Source organism: Leptopilina boulardi, unplaced genomic scaffold (genome assembly GCF_019393585.1).
Source record: "Leptopilina boulardi isolate dan_hultmark-lab unplaced genomic scaffold, ZJU_Lbou_2.1 LbouV2_5, whole genome shotgun sequence".
Lineage (NCBI taxonomy): Eukaryota > Metazoa > Arthropoda > Insecta > Hymenoptera > Figitidae > Leptopilina > Leptopilina boulardi.
In genome coordinates, this window is record NW_026137994.1 from 302,203 (window position 1) to 320,669 (window position 18,467).

General features: G+C 24.4%; 3 protein-coding genes across 5 annotated transcripts; 1 reads left to right on the forward strand and 2 right to left on the reverse strand.

Moving 5' to 3' along the window:
• Positions 1 to 1,821: 1,821 nt before the first annotated feature.
• On the reverse strand, positions 1,822 to 4,798 carry LOC127289691 (NADH dehydrogenase [ubiquinone] 1 alpha subcomplex subunit 8). The gene is made up of 3 exons (XM_051317786.1): positions 4,532 to 4,798; positions 3,896 to 4,074; positions 1,822 to 2,223 (listed from the first exon to the last, which is right to left on the reverse strand). Exons 1-3 carry the CDS (start codon positions 4,658 to 4,660, stop codon positions 2,007 to 2,009), a joined length of 525 nt encoding a protein of 174 aa, XP_051173743.1. The 5' UTR covers positions 4,661 to 4,798; the 3' UTR covers positions 1,822 to 2,006.
• A 637-nt stretch (positions 4,799 to 5,435) lies between these two features.
• LOC127289677 (alpha-1,3-mannosyl-glycoprotein 2-beta-N-acetylglucosaminyltransferase) lies at positions 5,436 to 12,055 on the reverse strand. 2 transcript variants are annotated; one of them, XM_051317762.1, is made up of 9 exons: positions 11,775 to 12,055; positions 10,773 to 10,900; positions 8,387 to 8,578; positions 7,940 to 8,297; positions 7,641 to 7,869; positions 7,472 to 7,576; positions 7,291 to 7,381; positions 7,038 to 7,208; positions 5,436 to 6,752 (listed from the first exon to the last, which is right to left on the reverse strand). In XM_051317762.1, exons 2-9 carry the CDS (start codon positions 10,875 to 10,877, stop codon positions 6,639 to 6,641), a joined length of 1,365 nt encoding a protein of 454 aa, XP_051173719.1. In that variant the 5' UTR covers positions 10,878 to 10,900; positions 11,775 to 12,055; the 3' UTR covers positions 5,436 to 6,638. The 2 variants fall into 2 exon arrangements, with proteins under 2 accessions (XP_051173719.1, XP_051173721.1); XM_051317764.1 differs by lacking the exon at positions 11,775 to 12,055 and adding an exon at positions 11,380 to 11,487.
• A 498-nt stretch (positions 12,056 to 12,553) lies between these two features.
• Positions 12,554 to 18,449, forward strand: LOC127289679 (inositol polyphosphate 5-phosphatase K-like). 2 transcript variants are annotated; one of them, XM_051317767.1, is made up of 9 exons: positions 12,554 to 12,955; positions 13,756 to 13,869; positions 13,954 to 14,031; positions 14,168 to 14,315; positions 15,833 to 16,008; positions 16,124 to 16,348; positions 16,426 to 16,579; positions 16,687 to 16,882; positions 17,772 to 18,449. In XM_051317767.1, the coding sequence occupies exons 1-9, from the start codon at positions 12,930 to 12,932 to the stop codon at positions 17,942 to 17,944; spliced, it is 1,290 nt and encodes a 429-aa protein (XP_051173724.1). In that variant the 5' UTR covers positions 12,554 to 12,929; the 3' UTR covers positions 17,945 to 18,449. The 2 variants fall into 2 exon arrangements, with proteins under 2 accessions (XP_051173724.1, XP_051173723.1); XM_051317766.1 differs by having other exon boundaries at positions 12,555 to 12,955; positions 17,769 to 18,449.
• Positions 18,450 to 18,467: the final 18 nt, after the last annotated feature.

Below are 18,467 nucleotides of genomic sequence, written 5' to 3' on the forward strand. Positions count from 1 at the left end.
AGTAACCGTATTACTAGTAACCGTATTACAAGTAACCGTATTACTAGTAACCGTATTACTAGTAACCGTATTACTAGTAACCGTTACTAAAAGTAACCGTATTACTAGTAACCGTTACTAAAAGTAACCGTATAACTAGTAACCGTATTACTAGTAACCGTTACTAAAAGTAACCGTATAACTAGTAACCGTTACTAAAAGTAACCGTATAACAAGTAACCGTTACTAAAAGTAACCGTATAACTAGTAACCGTTACTAAAAGTAACCGTATTACTAGTAACCGTATAACTAATAACCGTTACTAAAAGTAACCGTATTACTAGTAACCGTTACTAAAAGTAACCGTATAACTAGTAACCGTATTACTAGTAACCGTTACTAAAAGTAACCGTATAACTAGTAACCGTATTACTAGTAACCGTTACTAAAAGTAACCGTATAACAAGTAACCGTTACTAAAAGTAACCGTATAACTAGTAACCGTTACTAAAAGTAACCGTATTACTAGTAACCGTATAACTAATAACCGTTACTAAAAGTAACCGTATTACTAGTAACCGTTACTAAAAGTAATCGACTTACTAGTAACCGTTACTAAAAGTAACCGTATTACTAGTAACCGTTACTAAAAGTAACCGTTACTAAAAGTACCCGTATTACTAGTAACCGTATTACTAGTAACCGTTACTAAAAGTAACCGTATAACCAGTAACCGTTACTAAAAGTATCCGTATTACTAGTAACCAGTACTAAAAGTAACCGTATTACTAGTAACCGTTACTAAAAGTAACCGTATAACTAGTAACCGTATTACTAGTAACCGTTACTAAAAGTAACCGTATAACAAGTAACCGTTACTAAAAGTAACCGTATAACTAGTAACCGTTACTAAAAGTAACCGTATAACTAGTAACCGTTACTAAAAGTAACCGTATAACTAGTAACCGTTACTAAAAGTAACCGTATTACTAGTAACCGTTACTAAAAGTAATCGACTTACTAGTAACCGTTACTAAAAGTAACCGTATTACTAGTAACCGTTACTAAAAGTAACCGTTACTAAAAGTACCCGTATTACTAGTAACCGTATTACTAGTAACCGTTACTAAAAGTAACCGTATAACCAGTAACCGTTACTAAAAGTATCCGTATTACTAGTAACCATTACTAAAAGTAACCGTATTACTAGTAACCGTTACTAAAAGTAACCGTATAACTAGTAACCGTATTACTAGTAACCGTTACTAAAAGTAACCGTATAACAAGTAACCGTTACTAAAAGTAACCGTATAACTAGTAACCGTTACTAAAAGTAACCGTATAACTAGTAACCGTTACTAAAAGTAACCGTATTACTAGTAACCGTTACTAAAAGTAATCGACTTACTAGTAACCGTTACTAAAAGTAATCGTATTACAAGTAACCGCGTTACTATTAACCATTACTAAAAGTAGTAACGGTAATTGTATAAAATGTTACTTTTTTTACAATTACCGTTACGAAAAGTATTACCGTTACTATAAGTAGTAACCGAAATTAAGAAACGTTACTTTTTTACAATTACCGTTACTAAAATTCGTGACGGTAATTGTAAAACAATTTTTAAAAGTTACCGTTACTAAAAATGTAACGCTTTACAGTTAACGTTCCCCCTTTATTTTTGTCAGTAACGGTAACAATAACGCGTTACTTTTTTTTATCCAACAAAAGTAACGCGTTACGTATATGTTATTTATTAGTCTCTGTGTTAATTCTGTTGTTAGTACTTTATTAGTATGTTATTAGTATTGTCGATTTGAAATAATTTAAACAGAAAAAATTTTAGAATTAATTTTCATTTTATTAAATATTTTTCAGCTGAGAAAAAAATTATGCCATTTTTGCATATATATTTTTAGTGTCTATTTTTATTGTTTTTATTTTCTTTACACATTTAATAATAATAATAATAATAATAAATCGTTTTTCATTACTATGACTAATAAAAACCAGAATTAGAGAAATTTAAATCATACGACGATACGGATATGATGATTCTGGTTGTGGTGCATCGTCCGATAAACCTGGTGTTGCATCGGGAAATTTAAGCTTAGGTTCCTTTGGTGGCGGTGGTCTCTTGCTATCGACAATTTTTGGCGACACATAATATTGAATATAAGGACGTTCAATATTCATATTTGCCATAACACAATTGTCCAATACCTTTTGTGTTTTGCGACATCTAAAATCAATTTTTCAATATTTTCGTGTGAATATTATCACAATTTAAAAGGGGCAATATTGCTATGTTATATTGGGGTAATATTATCACAAATTAAAGGGGTAATATTAAAACAAATTAAGGGATAATATTACCACAAAGTAAGGGGTTAGCAAACTAAGGCGTTACCACAAACTAAGGGATAATATTACCTTAAAATAAGGGGCAATATTACCTTTTAAATAAGGGTCAATATTGATATGTAATATTGGGGTAATATTGCCCTCTAGTTTCAGGTAACATTACCCCAATATATATGTCAATATTGCCCCTTAAATTAGGGGAGTAATATTACCTTAACTTAAGGGGCAATATTGACATGTATGTTGCGATTTACCTCAAACTAAGAGGTATTATTACAATATTGCCCCTTAATTTTAGGTAATATTACCCCAACATGTGTCAATATTGCCTCTTAGTGTCAGGTAACATTGCCCCAATATTGCATAGCGATATTGCCTCTTCATTTGAGGTAAACCCCAACGTACATGTGAGTATTGATCCTTAAATTGGGATAATATTACATCAACTTAAGGGGCAATACTGACATGTACATTGGGGTTCACGTCAAATTAAGGGGCAATATCGATATGTATTATTGGGGTAATGTTACCTAAAATTAAGGGGTAATATTGTATTTCTAAGCTAAATATTGTATTTCTAAGCTAAAAACTATTATTGGGGTAATGTTACCTAAAAATAAGGGGTAATATTGTATTTCTAAGCTGAAAACTATTATTGGGGTACTGTTACCTAAAATTAAGGGGTAATATTGTATTTCTAAGGTAAATATTGTATTTCTAAGCTAAAAACTATTATTGGGATAATGTTACCTAAAATTAAGGGGTAATGTTGTATTTCTAAGCTAAAAACTATTATTGGGGTAATGTTACCCAAACTTAAGGGGTAATATTGTATTTCTGAGTTAAATATTGTATTTCTAAGCTAAATATTGTATTTCTAAGCTAAAAACTATTATTGGGGTAATGTTACCTAAAATTAAGGGGTAATATAGTATTTCTAAGCTAAATATTGTATTTCTAAGCCAAATACTATTATTGGGGTAATGTTACCTAAAATTAAGGGGTAATATTGTATTTCTAAGCTAAAAACTATTATTGGGGTAATGTTACCCAAACTTAAGGGGTAATATTGTATTTCTGAGTTAAATATTGTATTTCTAAGCTAAATATTGTATTTCTAAGCTAAAAACTATTATTGGGGTAATATTACCCAAAATTAAGGGGTAATATTGTATTTCTAAGCTAAATATTGTATTTCTAAGCTAAAAACTATTATTGGGGTAATGTTACCTAAAATTAAGGGGTAATATTGTATTTCTAAGCTAAAAACTATTATTGGGGTAATGTTACCCAAAATTAAGGGGTAATATTGTATTTCTGAGCTAAATATTGTATTTCTAAGCTAAAAACTATTATTGGGGTAATGTTACCTAAACTTAAGGGGTAATATTGTATTTCTAAGCTAAAAACTATTATTGGGGTAATGTTACCTAAAATTAAGGGGTAATATTGTATTTCTAAGCTAAATATTGTATTTCTAAGCTAAAAACGGTTATGCTTGCAAAATGACATTTATTTTTTTTATTTTTTTTTTTTTTTGTTTTACTTACGGAGAAAATGAACAATCGCCGCTCGATCTTTCAAGGCATGTCACATATTGTTGAAATTCATCTAGGCAGGATTTCTTTAATTTTCTAAAAAATTCTAAAGTACAGGATGTGACATCCTTTCCATAATCTATACATTTACGACAATCGTTTGGATATTCTGCTCGACATAGCATAAACTCCTAAAAAAAATTTTTTCACATTTTTTTTTAAAATAATTTTTTAATAATTTTTTTTTTTATTAATTCTTTGTAGGATTTTGTATAGAATAATTTGTGAATAATAATAATAATAATAATAATAATAATAATAATAATTTATTACAGTAATAAAATATTATTGTTGTTATTATTCTTATAATTATTAATAATTATTATTATTAACAAATTAACCTATAAAGATTAATTTTTTTTCTATTTTTTACGAAAAAAAAATTTTTTTTTTTGTCCAAATTTCTAGGTTATGTCGGCTATATAGATTCTTTTAAAAGATATACATATTATTATGTAATCAAAAAAATTACTATTTTGATGAAAAATTCCTACCACCTCACGAAAAAATTTAAAAAATCATTAAAAAATTTTATTAATTAATTTTTAATGTAAATTTTTTAATAGAAAAAAAAAAGAAATTACTTACATTGTTTTGAGGCTCACAATATTTTCCAAGATGAAATGCAGCACCATGAAGTGTTGAATAACTCAATTTAACTTCTTCGACAGTTAATTCTTCATTAGTTGGAAGACGATGAGCATCTGTTATAACCATTATTTTTATATCTAGTTTTCTTTTTTTTTTTAATATAAATAAAATATCGAAATTTTATTATTATTTTTTATCCAGAGACACGAATTTGTAGTTTAACCTAACATAACCTCTCTCTCTCTCTCACTGTATTAATAATTGTCAAAAAAATTTTGTTACTAGATTGTTCGATTTAGTGATTTTATTATTATTACTAGATTGAATTCTATTTCTAACTAGATTTCTTGATATTTGGTTGCGTATAGAGATTTTATTATTGTCACTAGATTCTTGTCGCACATGGTTGGGAAGTAATGGTCTAAATTATGGTGCATTCACACCTCGATTTGGAAGAAATTTTCAAAATGAAAAAATTGATTTTTTCAATAGAATATTTTTTTATTCTATTTGAATTCGAATAAAAGAAAAAATAAAAAAAACCAATAAATTTTATTTAAAAAATTTTGTCGGGAAGTGAAATCTTCATAGATTTTACTATTATAATTAAAACGACGTTTCGATAATTGAAAGGCGCATTCATAATTTTTGTCCAAAACATTGTTGAACTGTACCTTAATTTTTTAAAATACGAGGGCGGGAAATTTAAAATTAAATTACAATTTTGTTTTCTCCCAGCACAGGAATTTATGTAATTAATATTTTTTCAAAAAAAAATTTAGTAACTTTTTTTAAAAATAAAAGAAGAAGAATATGCAATTAAAAATTTATAATTTTTTTTTTAATTTAAAAAGAATTTACAAATTTATAAAAAAAAATGAAATTAAATAATAACAAAGAGTTTTAAAAGAAAACAAATTTGTATTTTATGTATTTTTTTTTTAATTTATCAATTTTTTTTTCAACATTCTTCGACACATACACGTGTAAAGCTGTGATCGACGAATTTTCAAACTACACAAAAATTGGACAGAAATAAAGCGTTTTAAATATTTTTTTGCGCTAATTTTTATATACAGTTTTTTTTTTATTTTTTATTTAGCTAGCGGAGGGAATATTTTTGGTTTCCTTTTTTTTTTCTTTTTAATACAGAGAGAAAATTTTCATATAATATTGCGATGGAAAAGTTTTTTTTTTTTTTTTTTATAAGGAAGACGAATTTTAAAGAAACACTACTATAATACATGTATATAGAGGAACGCTTTTTTTTTTACAAATAGCATTATTTCATTCTTTAAAAAGTGTCAATTCTAACGATAATCGATAAATTCTTTCTCACCTTTACGGAGATTGTTAATAATATATATATATATATTTTTTTTAAATTTCTATTTAACGATAAATTTTACGTTTTACATTATTTACAAATAATTATTTACACAGTCCCAGAAACTCGCGTTTTTTTTTTTAAGTGAAAAAAAAATAGAAAAATAGAAAAAAGCGGAAGAATGTGAAGCAAAAAAAAAAAATACAAACTTTTAAATTGTAATTTCTATAAATTATTAAATAACTGCAATAAAAAAAAAATTTTAATTTAAAAAATGATTTTTAAATACAAATTTGAAAAATAAATTACTGGAAATAAAAATAATTATATTAATCTAAAAAATGGCTTATTTACATATATATGAGAAATCGAAAGATCGTTGCAGGCACTCATTGTATTATTATTTTTTAAAAATAATAATTATAAATATTAAAAACAAAGTAGAAAAAAATATTTTGAATTTTTTTTTTTCTTTTTTTTCTTAATGAGTCAAGTTTGCCACGATTTTCACGTTATCTTTGGTTTTTTAGTTTCTAAAACTGTACTTCGATATTAATTATAAATTACCCTTTTTCATTTAGACAAAAAAAACCAAAACAAATATTAAAATGAAACAAATTCAAAATAAAAAAAAAATCTCTGAATGCAGCAAAAAAAAATTTTTTGCACCTTTTTTTTGCATTAATTTGGGAAAGAAAAAAATTTTTACAATAATAATAATGAAAAAAAAAAAATAGAATCATGCTAAAGATCGCGAGCGTAACGACGAATTATGTGTTAGCTCCAGGCGATGTCGTAGCCATTCCAATTGTAACCGGGCGCTAAATATACTCGTAATTTATTATAAAAAAATGTCACTATTCCCCTATAACCGGTCCTCGGAACACCGCTCTAAAAAATTTTTAAATATTTTTTAAAAAATCCCATTTTTTTTCTCCAAAAAAAAAAGAGAGAAGAAAGAAATTTTTCTTTCTAAATTTGTTTATTAGAAAGAAAATAAAATTTTTAAATTTAAATGTAAATTTAATTTAAAATTAATTTTGGAAATTAATTTTTTTTTTAAATTTACATAAAATTTTGATTTAAAATTAATTTTATAATTAATTTTTTTTAAATTTTAAATTAAAATTAAATTGAAAATTAAAATTTTGAAGAGAATAGTTTTTTTTTTCTCACCTTAAAATCGTCCATTAAGCCAAGTTTTTTTGCCGTCAATTTATATTCTATTGGATTATGATAGCGAATTCTAACAGGACCAGGTGGACTAATTTTTCCACTCTTCAATACTGAACTGTTTATCACTCTCGATTGATATACTTCATTCACAAAGCTAATATCATAATTGTCCTATTTAAAAACAAAAAAAAAAATTCAAAAATTTTTTTTGCAATAACAATAAACAAAAAAAATAGTGAAGAAATATACTCACTTTTAGCAAATAAGTTAAATTCCTTTTTGTGAAAGGCACAAATTTCTGATTTAATTTGATGTATTTAAGATGCTTCTCATAGAAAAGTCCACTAGAAGATAAATTTTATAAAAATTAAATATACATTACATAAAAAAAAAAATTTAGTGTAATTTAAAAATTAATTTTTTGCCCTCCTTACTTGCTAACACCTATTTTCCCAAATGTTCTTGTTCTTGACAATTCAGGTCGAATGCAAGCACGATTTTTTCTCTGCTCTGGATGACGAATCCAATCGTCCCAATAACTGTGAAAAATTATTATATAAATACTAATCAAAAAATTTAATTTTTTTTTTATTTTATGCTTACGCTCGGGGCCATTTGGGGCCCAATTCAAGCCAAAGATCACGTGTCAACATCCAACCAAGACCCGGGAAAAAATCAGTACGATAAAGTAAATGTGGCGCTTGTTCATCAACAAGAGTTTCTTTTCCATTATCATTCCAAGCGGAAACACACCACAATGATTTATCACTCACCAATAGTGGATAAGTGCCCAGAAAATATTCAAAAAAATCTGACGAAATGTCAAGATCATCTACGAAATAAAAAAAAAAATTAATTTTTTAATTTAATTTCAAATTTTTAATTAAATTTTTTTTTTCTACCTTCAACAACAATTGCTGTTTGATATCCAAATAGAAGAAATACTTGATTCAATGCCCAACCATAGTGACGGGCAATTTTGAAATAACCTTTAAATTTCTTTTCCCTTAGGGGAATTTCAATGTCCGATTGATCTGGTTGTCTAATGTGAAGCAATTGATCTTTGTAACTTTTAATAACATCGGCCGTTGGTTGATCGTCACAATCTTGTGAGACAATTATTGGAAATTGATCGGCACTTGGTCTTAAATTTATTAATTGATCGAGACATCGTTTAACACCTACACGATTGCAAGAAAATACTAAAACCGCTATTATCGGTGAGCCATCAGGTAATGTTTTTTTACCAAGGGAAATTCCCTAAAAAAAAATATATAATTTTTCAATAAAAATTAAATTAATTTTTGAAATTTTAAAAATTCAATAATAATACTAATATTTAAACTCACTGATCGAAATACATTTGTATTTTGTATTTCTTTTTTTGTTGGTTCCACAATTTTTTCATTTTCAACAACATTATCATTTTCGGAATATTTATTTTTACGTTGCTCATTGAGCTGTGTCAATAATTCTTTATTGAGGGCAATTTCAGATTCGACGGCTCTTTCTAGTTTCATTAATTCATTATTAAAATTGTCCTGTAATCAATTATAAAATGATGTATTTTATCGAAAAAGAAAATTTGATATATTTAAGTTTAGTTACTCTCATTTATTTCAAGAAGGATTCGAGTGGGGAAATAAAAATTTTTATTTTATAGTAAATAGAAAAATGAAATTCTAAAGGCAAACATACAATGAATTAATGTAAGGATATATTACAAAAATTTCGATTCCAGTTTCATTTGGCCTTTTTGGCTTTAAATAACAAAATTCATTCACTTCTTCCATAATTCTTCGGTTTCCAATTTAGCGATTCTCAAATCGAAATTTAAACCAATACTCCAAATAAAAAAATTCATTTATTTCTTTCACAATCCTTTTCCCTCCAATTTCCCAATCGTAATGGTTACTAAATTTCCCTTTTCCCAAATTCAAACCAATACTACAAATAACAAAATTCACTAACTTCTTCCACAATTCTTTCCTTTTCTATTTCCCAATTTTAAACCAATATTAATTACAAATAACAAAATTCAATTACTTCTTCCACAATATATTCCCTTCCAATATCCCAAATAACAAAATTCATCCACTTCTTCCACAATCCTTTTCCCTCCAATTTTCCAAATTCACAAATTTAAACCAAATAACAAAATTCAATTACTTCTTCCACAATATATTCCTTTCCAATATCCCAAATAACAAAATTCATCCACTTCTTCCACAATCCTTTACCCTCCAATTTCCCAAATCCAATGAAACCCAAAGTAAAACCAATACTCCAAATAACAAAATTCATTTACTTCTTCCACAATCCTTTACCCTCCGATTTCCCAATTCCCAAATTAAAAAAAATTATATTTAGATTAATATAAATCCCAAATTTCTCAAATTTAAACCAATACTCCAAATAACAAAATTCAATCACTTCTTCCACAATTCTTTTCTTTCTCCAATTTTTCAATTTCCAAATTCAATGGATCTCAACTTGAAACCAATACTCCAAATAACAAAATTCATTTACTTCTTCCACAGTCCTTTCTCCTCCAATTTCCAAATTCCGAAATCCAATGGATCTCGAATTTTCCAAAAATTTAAACCAATATTCCAAATAACAAAATTCATTTACTTCTTCCACAATCCTTTCCCCTCCAATTTCCCAATTCCCAAATTAAAACAAATTATATTTATATTAAAATAAATCCCAAATTTCTCAAATTTAAACCAATACTCCAAATAACAAAATTCATTTACTTCTTTTATAATCCTTTCCCCTTCAATTTCCCAATTCACAATTTAAAATAAATCCCGTATTTCCTGTTTTCCAAATCGTAAACCAATACTCTAAATAACAAAATTCATTCACTTCTTCCACAATTCTTTTCCCTTCAAGTTTCCAAATCCAATGGATCCCAAATTATAAATCAATACTCCAAATAACAAAATTCAATCACTTCTTCCACAATTCTTTTCTTTCTCCAATTTTTCAATTTCCAAATTCAATGGATCCGAAATTATAAACCAATACTCCAAATAACAAAATTCAATCACTTCTTCCACAATTCTTTTCGTTCTCCAATTTTTCAATTTCCATATTCAATGGATCTCAAATTGAAACCAATACTCCAAATAACAAAATTCATTTACTTCTTCCACAATCCTTTCCCCTCCGATTTCCCAATTCCCAAATTAAAAAAAATTATATTTATATTAAAATAAATCCCAAATTTCTCAAATTTAAACCAATACTCCAAATAACAAAATTCATTTACTTCTTTTATAATCCTTTCCCCTTCAATTTCCCAATTCAGAATTTAAAATAAATCCCGTATTCCCCGTTTTCCAAATCGTAAACCAATACTCCAAATAACAAAATTCATTCACTTCTTCCACAATTCTTTTCCCTTCAAGTTTCCAAATCCAATGGATCCCAAATTATAAATCAATACTCCAAATAACAAAATTCAATCACTTCTTCCACAATTCTTTTCGTTCTCCAATTTTTCAATTTCCAAATTCAATGGATCTCAAATTGAAACCAATACTCCAAATAACAAAATTCATTTATTTCTTCCACAGTTCTTTCTCCTCCAATTTCCAAATTCCGAAATCTAATGGATCTCGAATTTTCCAAAAATTTAAACCAATATTCCAAATAACAAAATTCTATAATTTTTTTTTAAATAAAAATTAATATTGTTCTTAAGTTTGCAAATTATTTTTTTTATACCTTGCCAATGTCATTGCCAATTGGTCGATCAAGAAATAAAAAATAGGTGATAATACCCCATACAATTAGTAGAATGAGTACAAAAGCTATTGATTTGTTTCGCATGGCAGAACCAAACGTCACCTCATCTAAAAAAAAGAAAAAAATTATTAGAAAATTTTATTATTAATTAACAAACATTTATATTTGAATTTTATTTGTTATTTAATATCTTTAAATTTATTATTATTTAATTAAGAAATTAATTCAAAAATTAATTTAAAAATTAATTAAGAATTTATTTAATTTATTTAGAATTTATTTAATTTTGCTATTCTTTTTTTTTTTATCAAATTTTATCATTTTTTTGAAATTTATTTTCAGTTTTATTTATATTAACCTATATTGTGTTAAAAAAAGAAAAATTTTTACACTTCTATAAATTTTAAAAAAGCTTTATATATATTTTTAACTTAAATCGAAACAAATTAATTATTTAAAAGTACAGAATCCAATACTGATTTATTTATAGTTTAAAAAATAATTTTTCTTTAAATAAGAAAGTAGAATAAAATATAATTCTGTAAATTATTATTATTATTAATAACAAGGAAATAATTGAACTTACAGAATCTAAAAAATTTCAAAACTGTTTCAAATAAAAAAGAAATTTTCACACATTTTATCGTAAAGAAAAAAAAGAGTTAATGTGAAAAAATAACATTGCCACGTATTCGTTTAAACTTCTGTTTATAACTCACTAAAAAAAAAATTATTATCAGTAAGAATGAAAATATTTAAATTTCATTGTTTGTAAGATAACAAAAAAAAATTATATACCTGAAAAAATAATGATAACAATTGTTTCTGAAAGAAATTTTCTCACAAGGAACAGTAAAAGAAAAAGAAAAAAAAAAATTCTATAACCATTGAGATAAAAAATATTAATTTAATCTAGATTCACTAATTTCGAAACAAAATAGAATATTGACAAATATTGAGGTTATAAATGTAAATACTTACCATTCTGTCATATTCCAAGTCTACTCTTAACATCTGGTTTATTTTATATACTGAAATCTATATATCTATATATATCTCTAAAAAAAAAACCCCCCAGTCAATTAAAAACTTTCCGACAATTTTCTATTAAATTTTCACCTTTATTTATATCGTTACGCTATTATGTTAATAAAAAAAAAAATTCCCCCTTTGAAAATTATCAATTATTTAAAATTATATTTTTGTTAAAAAAAGGCGAAACGCGAAACGTTATTGAGAAAATATAATATATATAAGACAAACGGTAAAAACTTGAAGTTTGTCACATATATTTATCAAAACAGAATGGTAAACGGAAGGCGATTAAAATTCCACTGTTGCCAATGGTTTTTTTTTTTAAATACAAAATATCACTATATTTTCAAAATTTTTTTAATAAATTCTCCCAATTAATAAAATTTGATTAAAATTTATTATTTAAAATTAGCATTAAAATAATTACTATATAAAAATAATAGTATTCAAATTTATTATTATTTAGAAAAAAAAATTAATTTGAAAATTTCCCGCCTTGAGAAAACAGAAAAAAAGAATATTTTCTCAAGTTGATAAAAAAAAAAAATAATAATAATTAGTACTTTTTTCTTACATTAATGTTAACTATTTATTTTTAAAGAATTTTTTTTAAAAAGATAATTTATTTTCACAAAATTAAATCGCAGCAATGTGAAGTTGGTTCTAGAGAGAAATCGCGTCGCCATTTTGAATTTAACGTCATTTTATCATTTGCCTCTCTGTCAAACTGTCATTGTGACAGTTATTATTCGCGTAATGTAATTCAAATTTCTTTTTTCTTTTTTATTTACAAAACAATGCAAAATTATTATATCAAAATAAATGGTGTTTTTTTGCTTTTATTTTATTTGTAAATAGTCGTCAAAAACAATGAAAGCAAAATAAAAAAAAAAAATGAAAATATAAAAAAAAGTGAGGTTAAAATTAATATAAACTCGCGTATTGTATAATTATTATTGAAACGTAATTTATTGATTTTGCTACGTCATTAAAACAATTGACACTTGTCATATAAATAAACAGGTTTTAATTTTTAACAAAAAGTTATTATATTATTTATAGAAAGTGAAAAGTGCATTTTTTTTTTTCATTAACAGTGAAATGATGCCAGGAACGGAAATAATAAGGTTAGAAATATTTTTATTTATTTCTGTTTACATTTACATTTTTTTCTTTTATTTATATTTAAGAATATAATTATATTTAATTTTTATATATTTAAGGTTTTTTTATATACAAATATTTGTATTAATTATTTTTGTTAATAGAAATAATTTTTGAAAAAAAATTTTTTGTTTTTATTTAAATATGATTAATACTCGTGACCTTGAAACACTTTTTTTTCTTGAATTATAATAATTCTTGGAGGAACTTTTTAGTACTTTCGAATTTCCGTGAAAGAATCCTTTAACTTTCTATGTTCTACTTTATTAATTGTCGGATATTTATTATTTTTATGAAATTTGTTCCATTTTTTTTTTTTTATTAATTCTTTATGCATCATTTTTATAAATTTATAATTTTAAAATAATTTTTATCTACTTATAATTTTATAAATTTATAAATTAAAATTGTATAATTTTTTAAAATTATAAATTAAAATTTTATAATTTTTTAAAATTATAAATTAAAATTTTATAATTTTATAAATTTATAAATTAAAATTTTATAATTTTATAAATTTATAAATTAAAATTGTATAATTTTATAAATTTATAAATTTTTTAATTTTAAACTAATTTTTATCCACTTATAATTTTATAAATTTTTATTTTATAAAATTGTTATTATTTATTTACTGTAATAAACTTGCTTAATTTTTTTTTTAAATATAATTTTTAAATTTTATAAATTTTTTATTTATATTTTTATAAATTAAAAATTGATGTCAAAAATAAATAAAATAAAATAAAAAAATCTTTTGCAGATTATATTTTATAACATGGAATGTAGCGACAAAATATCCCGAAGAAGATCTTCACGATTTACTTAAACTTAAAAATCCAGTTGAACATGATCCGCCGGATTTTTATATAATTGGGTATTTAGTAGAATATTTAGTAGAAAAATTTAAATATTTAAAAAAAAAAAAAATTAATTACAATTTAAATAATTATTATTTTAGATTACAAGAAGTAAAATCACAACCACATGATTTGTTGTACGATGTTTTTTTCGATGATCCATGGACCAAATCATTTAGGTAAGTATAAAAAATAAAATTATTTTTATTATTTCACCAAATATTGCAAATTTTTTTGTTTTTATTGTAAAATATTTGCAAATTTTTTTTTTTTTTTGTTACTATAATATAATAATTAAAATAATTTTTCTTTTAGAGATATTTTAAAGGCACACGATTATGTGAAAATAAAAACACAACGATTACAGGGTCTAATGTTAAATATATTTTGTTTGCGTAAGCACATTAGTCAATTGAGATCGATTGAAGCTAAATACACAAAAACTGGTTTTGGTGGCCTATGGGTAAGAAAATAGAAAAAGAAAAATTTTTTTAATTTGAATTTTTCACATTTTTATTTAGAGAAAAATTGCGGAGGCAAAAAGGTAAAAAAAATTTTTTGAGGAGAGATCATCATCGACAATTGAAAAGACAGACATTTGAAATATTGCAAAAAAGAATTTTTTTTTTTTTAAATAATTTTGGCAATGGAAGATTTTTTTAAAAAAGGCGCAGTTACTATTATCGACAGTTGATAAAACAGACATTTGAAAGAAATAATGTGCGAAAAAAAATTGCACACTCAACAACAAAGTTATTCAGAGTCATAAAATAAATTCGATTTGGAGAAAATAAAAAGGAGGGAGATTGGGAAAAGTGGAAAGAATGCATGAGAAATATTAAAAAAAAAAATGAGTTTTAAACTCTCTGGATTTGCTAATTAGCTCTAGAATTATTACAGTTATCCAAGTAAATGTGAACACGATCTAAAGAATCAATTAAAAATAAATATAAAAAATTTTCAAATTTCATAAAGGAATTTTTTAAATTTTTTTTTTGTTGAAATTTTTAGATAAATTATATTTAAAAACAAAGTAGATTTTTGCTTATAATATTAAGACGCCTCCTGAGTTCGATCTTATTTAATATAAATATTGATTGCTTATTTATAAAAAGGAGGGAGATGGGGAAAGTGGAAAGAATGCATGAGAAATGTTTTTTTAAAAAAAACCCCAAAAAATGAGTTAAATTTTGGGTTTGTTTAATTAGCTCTAGAATTATCACAGTTATCCAAGTAAATGTTGACACGATCTAAGGAATCAACTAAAAATTAACGTAAAAAATTTTCAAATTTAAAAAAACAAAGCATGCCTTCGTTCGATTTTAATTACCGTAAAAGTATTTATTTTTTATTTTATATTATTATTATTATTATCAGGGTGTTCAGTGGTCAGGGAAGTCAGGGAACTTTTTAAAAATTTGCCAAAAATTAAACATTTTTACGAATTTTTTTTTTAAATTTTTCGTTGCAAAGTTTATAATGCTAATAAATAAAATATTTTTTATTAACTTAAAAAATCCTTTAATATTTAATACTTTTAATTTTTTTAATATTAAATATTTATTAAAGCAAAATTAGGAAAAAGTCAGGGAATTTTTTTGTACTTGCTGGACATCCTGATGATGATGATTTTTATTATTATTATTATTATTATTAAATTATAATTTTCAATTTTTTTTATTTATTATTTATATTTTTCTTCCATTTTATATTATTTATCTATTTAAATATAATTATTAAAAATAAAAATTAAAAACGGTCAGAAGAAAAATAGAAATTTGGGTAGAAAAAAAATTAATAGCGATATTTGTAGATTTTAAACCAGCCTTTACCTTCTTAAATAGAGGGATTTTTTTTTATGAAGGGCTTTGAGGGAAAAGAGAAATTATAAATGAAACAGAAACAATAAAATAGAGGCTAGTTTAATTTTTTTCCAAAAAAAAAAAAAAAAATTTGCAATTAAAATCAATACTATTTTAGGGAAACAAGGGCGCAGTGAGCGTGAGGCTAAACATCTATGGTGTAAGTTTGTGTTTAATTAACGCACACTTAACAGCACATGATAATTTTCTACCAACGCGAATTTCCGAATACAATATGATTCTTCGTGAGCACATTTACGAGTCTACTGAGACATCAAACATCTTTTACCATGAGTTTGTATAAAACGTATATACATGGCTTTTATTAGAAAGAGAAAAAAAATAATTTTTTCTTTACCTAATTGCGTTAAACTATTATTATTATTATTATTATTTTTACTATCTTTAGCTATGTATTTTGGTTTGGTGATTTAAATTTTCGACTGATGGAAGGTCTCACAGCAACTGACATTGATTTATTAATTAAACAAAAACAATTAAGTGTTCTTCTTGAGAAAGATCAACTCAAAAATGTCATGGCAAATGGAGAAGCATTCGCTGAATTAATTGAGAATAAAATTTCATTTTCACCAACTTATAAATTTCAATTTTCCTCACAGGATTATGATCTCAAGTATGTTATAACAGTTCGAAAAAAAAAAGAAAAAAATTTCTATTTTTCCACGTTTTAATTTTCTTTTTATCCTTTAGACGTCGACCATCATGGACCGATCGAATTTTATATAAAGTCAATGAAAATGTTTATGAAAATATAACACTCAAGGCTGTGCAAAATAGTTACAAAAGCCATTCCAATTATGTTCAATCGGATCATAAACCAGTGACAAGCGAATTTGATATTGTGGTAATATGAAAATTTCATAAAAAAAAAAAATGATTATATTTTAATTTAAATATTTTGAAAAATAAATAAAATTATATTCTTCTTTTTTTTTTAAATGTTTCAAAAAGATTCGTTCAGTTAGTGGAAATCAAGATGTGGAATTTCTTCCAATTTTGGAATGGTTCATAGACGAGACAAATATTGTTTCATATAAAATAAATGGTAATCGAAAATCGGGATTTCGCGATTGGATTGGCCTTTATAAAGATGGATTTTCAAGTGTTGATGATTATATTATTTATGAATATGTCACCACTGATATTGGTAAGTTGACAAAAAGAAACAAAAGAAATTTTTCTTTATAATTTTTTTATTTTTATAATCTGTTTGATAATTTTTACAATTTTTTTTTCTTTTTCATTAAAATTTACAATTTGTTTTGGTAAAATTTACAAAACTGCTTGAAAAAATTTACAATTTGTTTTGGTTAAAAATTAATAATATATTCGGTAATTTTTACCAAACTGTTTGTATAAAATTTACAATCTGTTCGGTAAAAATTACAATCTGTTCGGTAATTCTACCAAACTGTTTGGTAAATTTTACCATATGTTCGTTCTTTCAAATGGTTTGGTAAATTTTACAATATGTTCGGTAAAAAAAGAAAAAAAAACTGTTTGGTTTTTTCAATTTGTTCGTTAAAATTTACAATCTGTTGGTTTTTCCAATTTGTTCGTAAAAAATTTACAATCTGTTGGTTTAAATTTACAATCTATTCGGTAAATTTTTACAATTTATTCGGTAATTTTTACCATACCATTCAGTGAATCTTATATAGTCTAGTCGATAATTTTTTTTTACCATACATTCAGTAAATCTTACATTTATTCTATTCGGTAATTTGTACCATACATTCAGTAAATATTACATAGTCTTCGATAATTTTTCTTTTTTTACATTAAATCTTATACAATATAGTCTATTGAATAATTTTTACCATACATTTGGTAATATTTACAATTGGATAATTTTTACACAATATATAGTAATTTTTTTTTTTTTACAATAGAACATATATTTAAAGAAAAATTATTTTTTAAATATATAAAATATGAAAAAATAAATACTGTATGACAAAATGAGAATTTTTTTTCTTTCGAAGAAAATTTTCAAAAAAAAAAATATGTATATATAAATATAATTTTTTCAGAAGAATCTGACGCACCTAGAGAAGCGTCTGAGGAAACATCTGAAATTAAACATCTATCATTCGTTGTAACGGCTATTAAAACACCTGGAATGTATCGACTCGTTTATTTCACGCAAAATTCGGGTATTTTCGGTATTTTAGGTATGAGTCAAGCATTCGCGGGACATCATAGATAAATTAGAAAAAAAAAAAATTATATTTGACCTCATAAGCAAATCAACATGACTCAAAAAGTGTGTCTATAATTTTTTTGCTTTTGGACAATTTTTTTTGTCCATGTGCACCCAGTTCTTTTTTTTAAATCTAAAAATGAGATTTACATCACGCTTTAATCTCCATTTATGAAATAAAATTGGAATTTTCCTTCAAAAAAAAAAATTTCAACAAAAATTGTTTGTTAGGAATATTTTTGAAAAATCCTCTTTTCGAGACTAAAAAAATAAAAAAAAGAAAATTCCAAAATATATTATTCAACATGGAGACCTATTAATTTAGTACCTGGTTATTTATCTTACGTTTTATCAGCGTATGTTTGTGCAATACTGTTATATATGCGATTTTTGTGAACAAAAAAAAAAACGCATTTGTTATTTTATTTTTCTAAATATAGTTCGCTTTTAAAATAAAAAAAAAAAAGAAAAAGAAAATAAAAAAATATATCACGGTAAGAGGGTAAAAATAGTTTTTTTTTTTTTATTT

Bases quoted from the DNA above. Each gene is read 5' to 3' on its own strand.
- LOC127289691 (XM_051317786.1), bottom strand. From the start codon at position 4,660: ATGGTTATAACAGATGCTCATCGTCTTCCAACTAATGAAGAATTAACT. The intron at 4,075-4,531 runs GTAAGTAATTTC...AATTTTTTTTAG, and splicing joins ATTGTGAGCCTCAAAACAAT to GAGTTTATGCTATGTCGAGC. The intron at 2,224-3,895 runs GTAAGTAAAACA...AATTGATTTTAG, and splicing joins GGCGATTGTTCATTTTCTCC to ATGTCGCAAAACACAAAAGG.
- LOC127289677 (XM_051317762.1), bottom strand. From the start codon at position 10,877: ATGCGAAACAAATCAATAGCTTTTGTACTCATTCTACTAATTGTATGG. The intron at 7,870-7,939 runs GTAGAAAAAAAA...TTTATTTCGTAG, and splicing joins AACAGCAATTGTTGTTGAAG to ATGATCTTGACATTTCGTCA. The intron at 7,209-7,290 runs GTGAGTATATTT...GTTTTTAAATAG, and splicing joins ATTTAACTTATTTGCTAAAA to GACAATTATGATATTAGCTT.
- LOC127289679 (XM_051317766.1), top strand. From the start codon at position 12,930: ATGATGCCAGGAACGGAAATAATAAG. The intron at 14,316-15,832 runs GTAAGAAAATAG...ATACTATTTTAG, and splicing joins CTGGTTTTGGTGGCCTATGG to GGAAACAAGGGCGCAGTGAG. The intron at 16,883-17,768 runs GTAAGTTGACAA...TAATTTTTTCAG, and splicing joins ATATGTCACCACTGATATTG to AAGAATCTGACGCACCTAGA.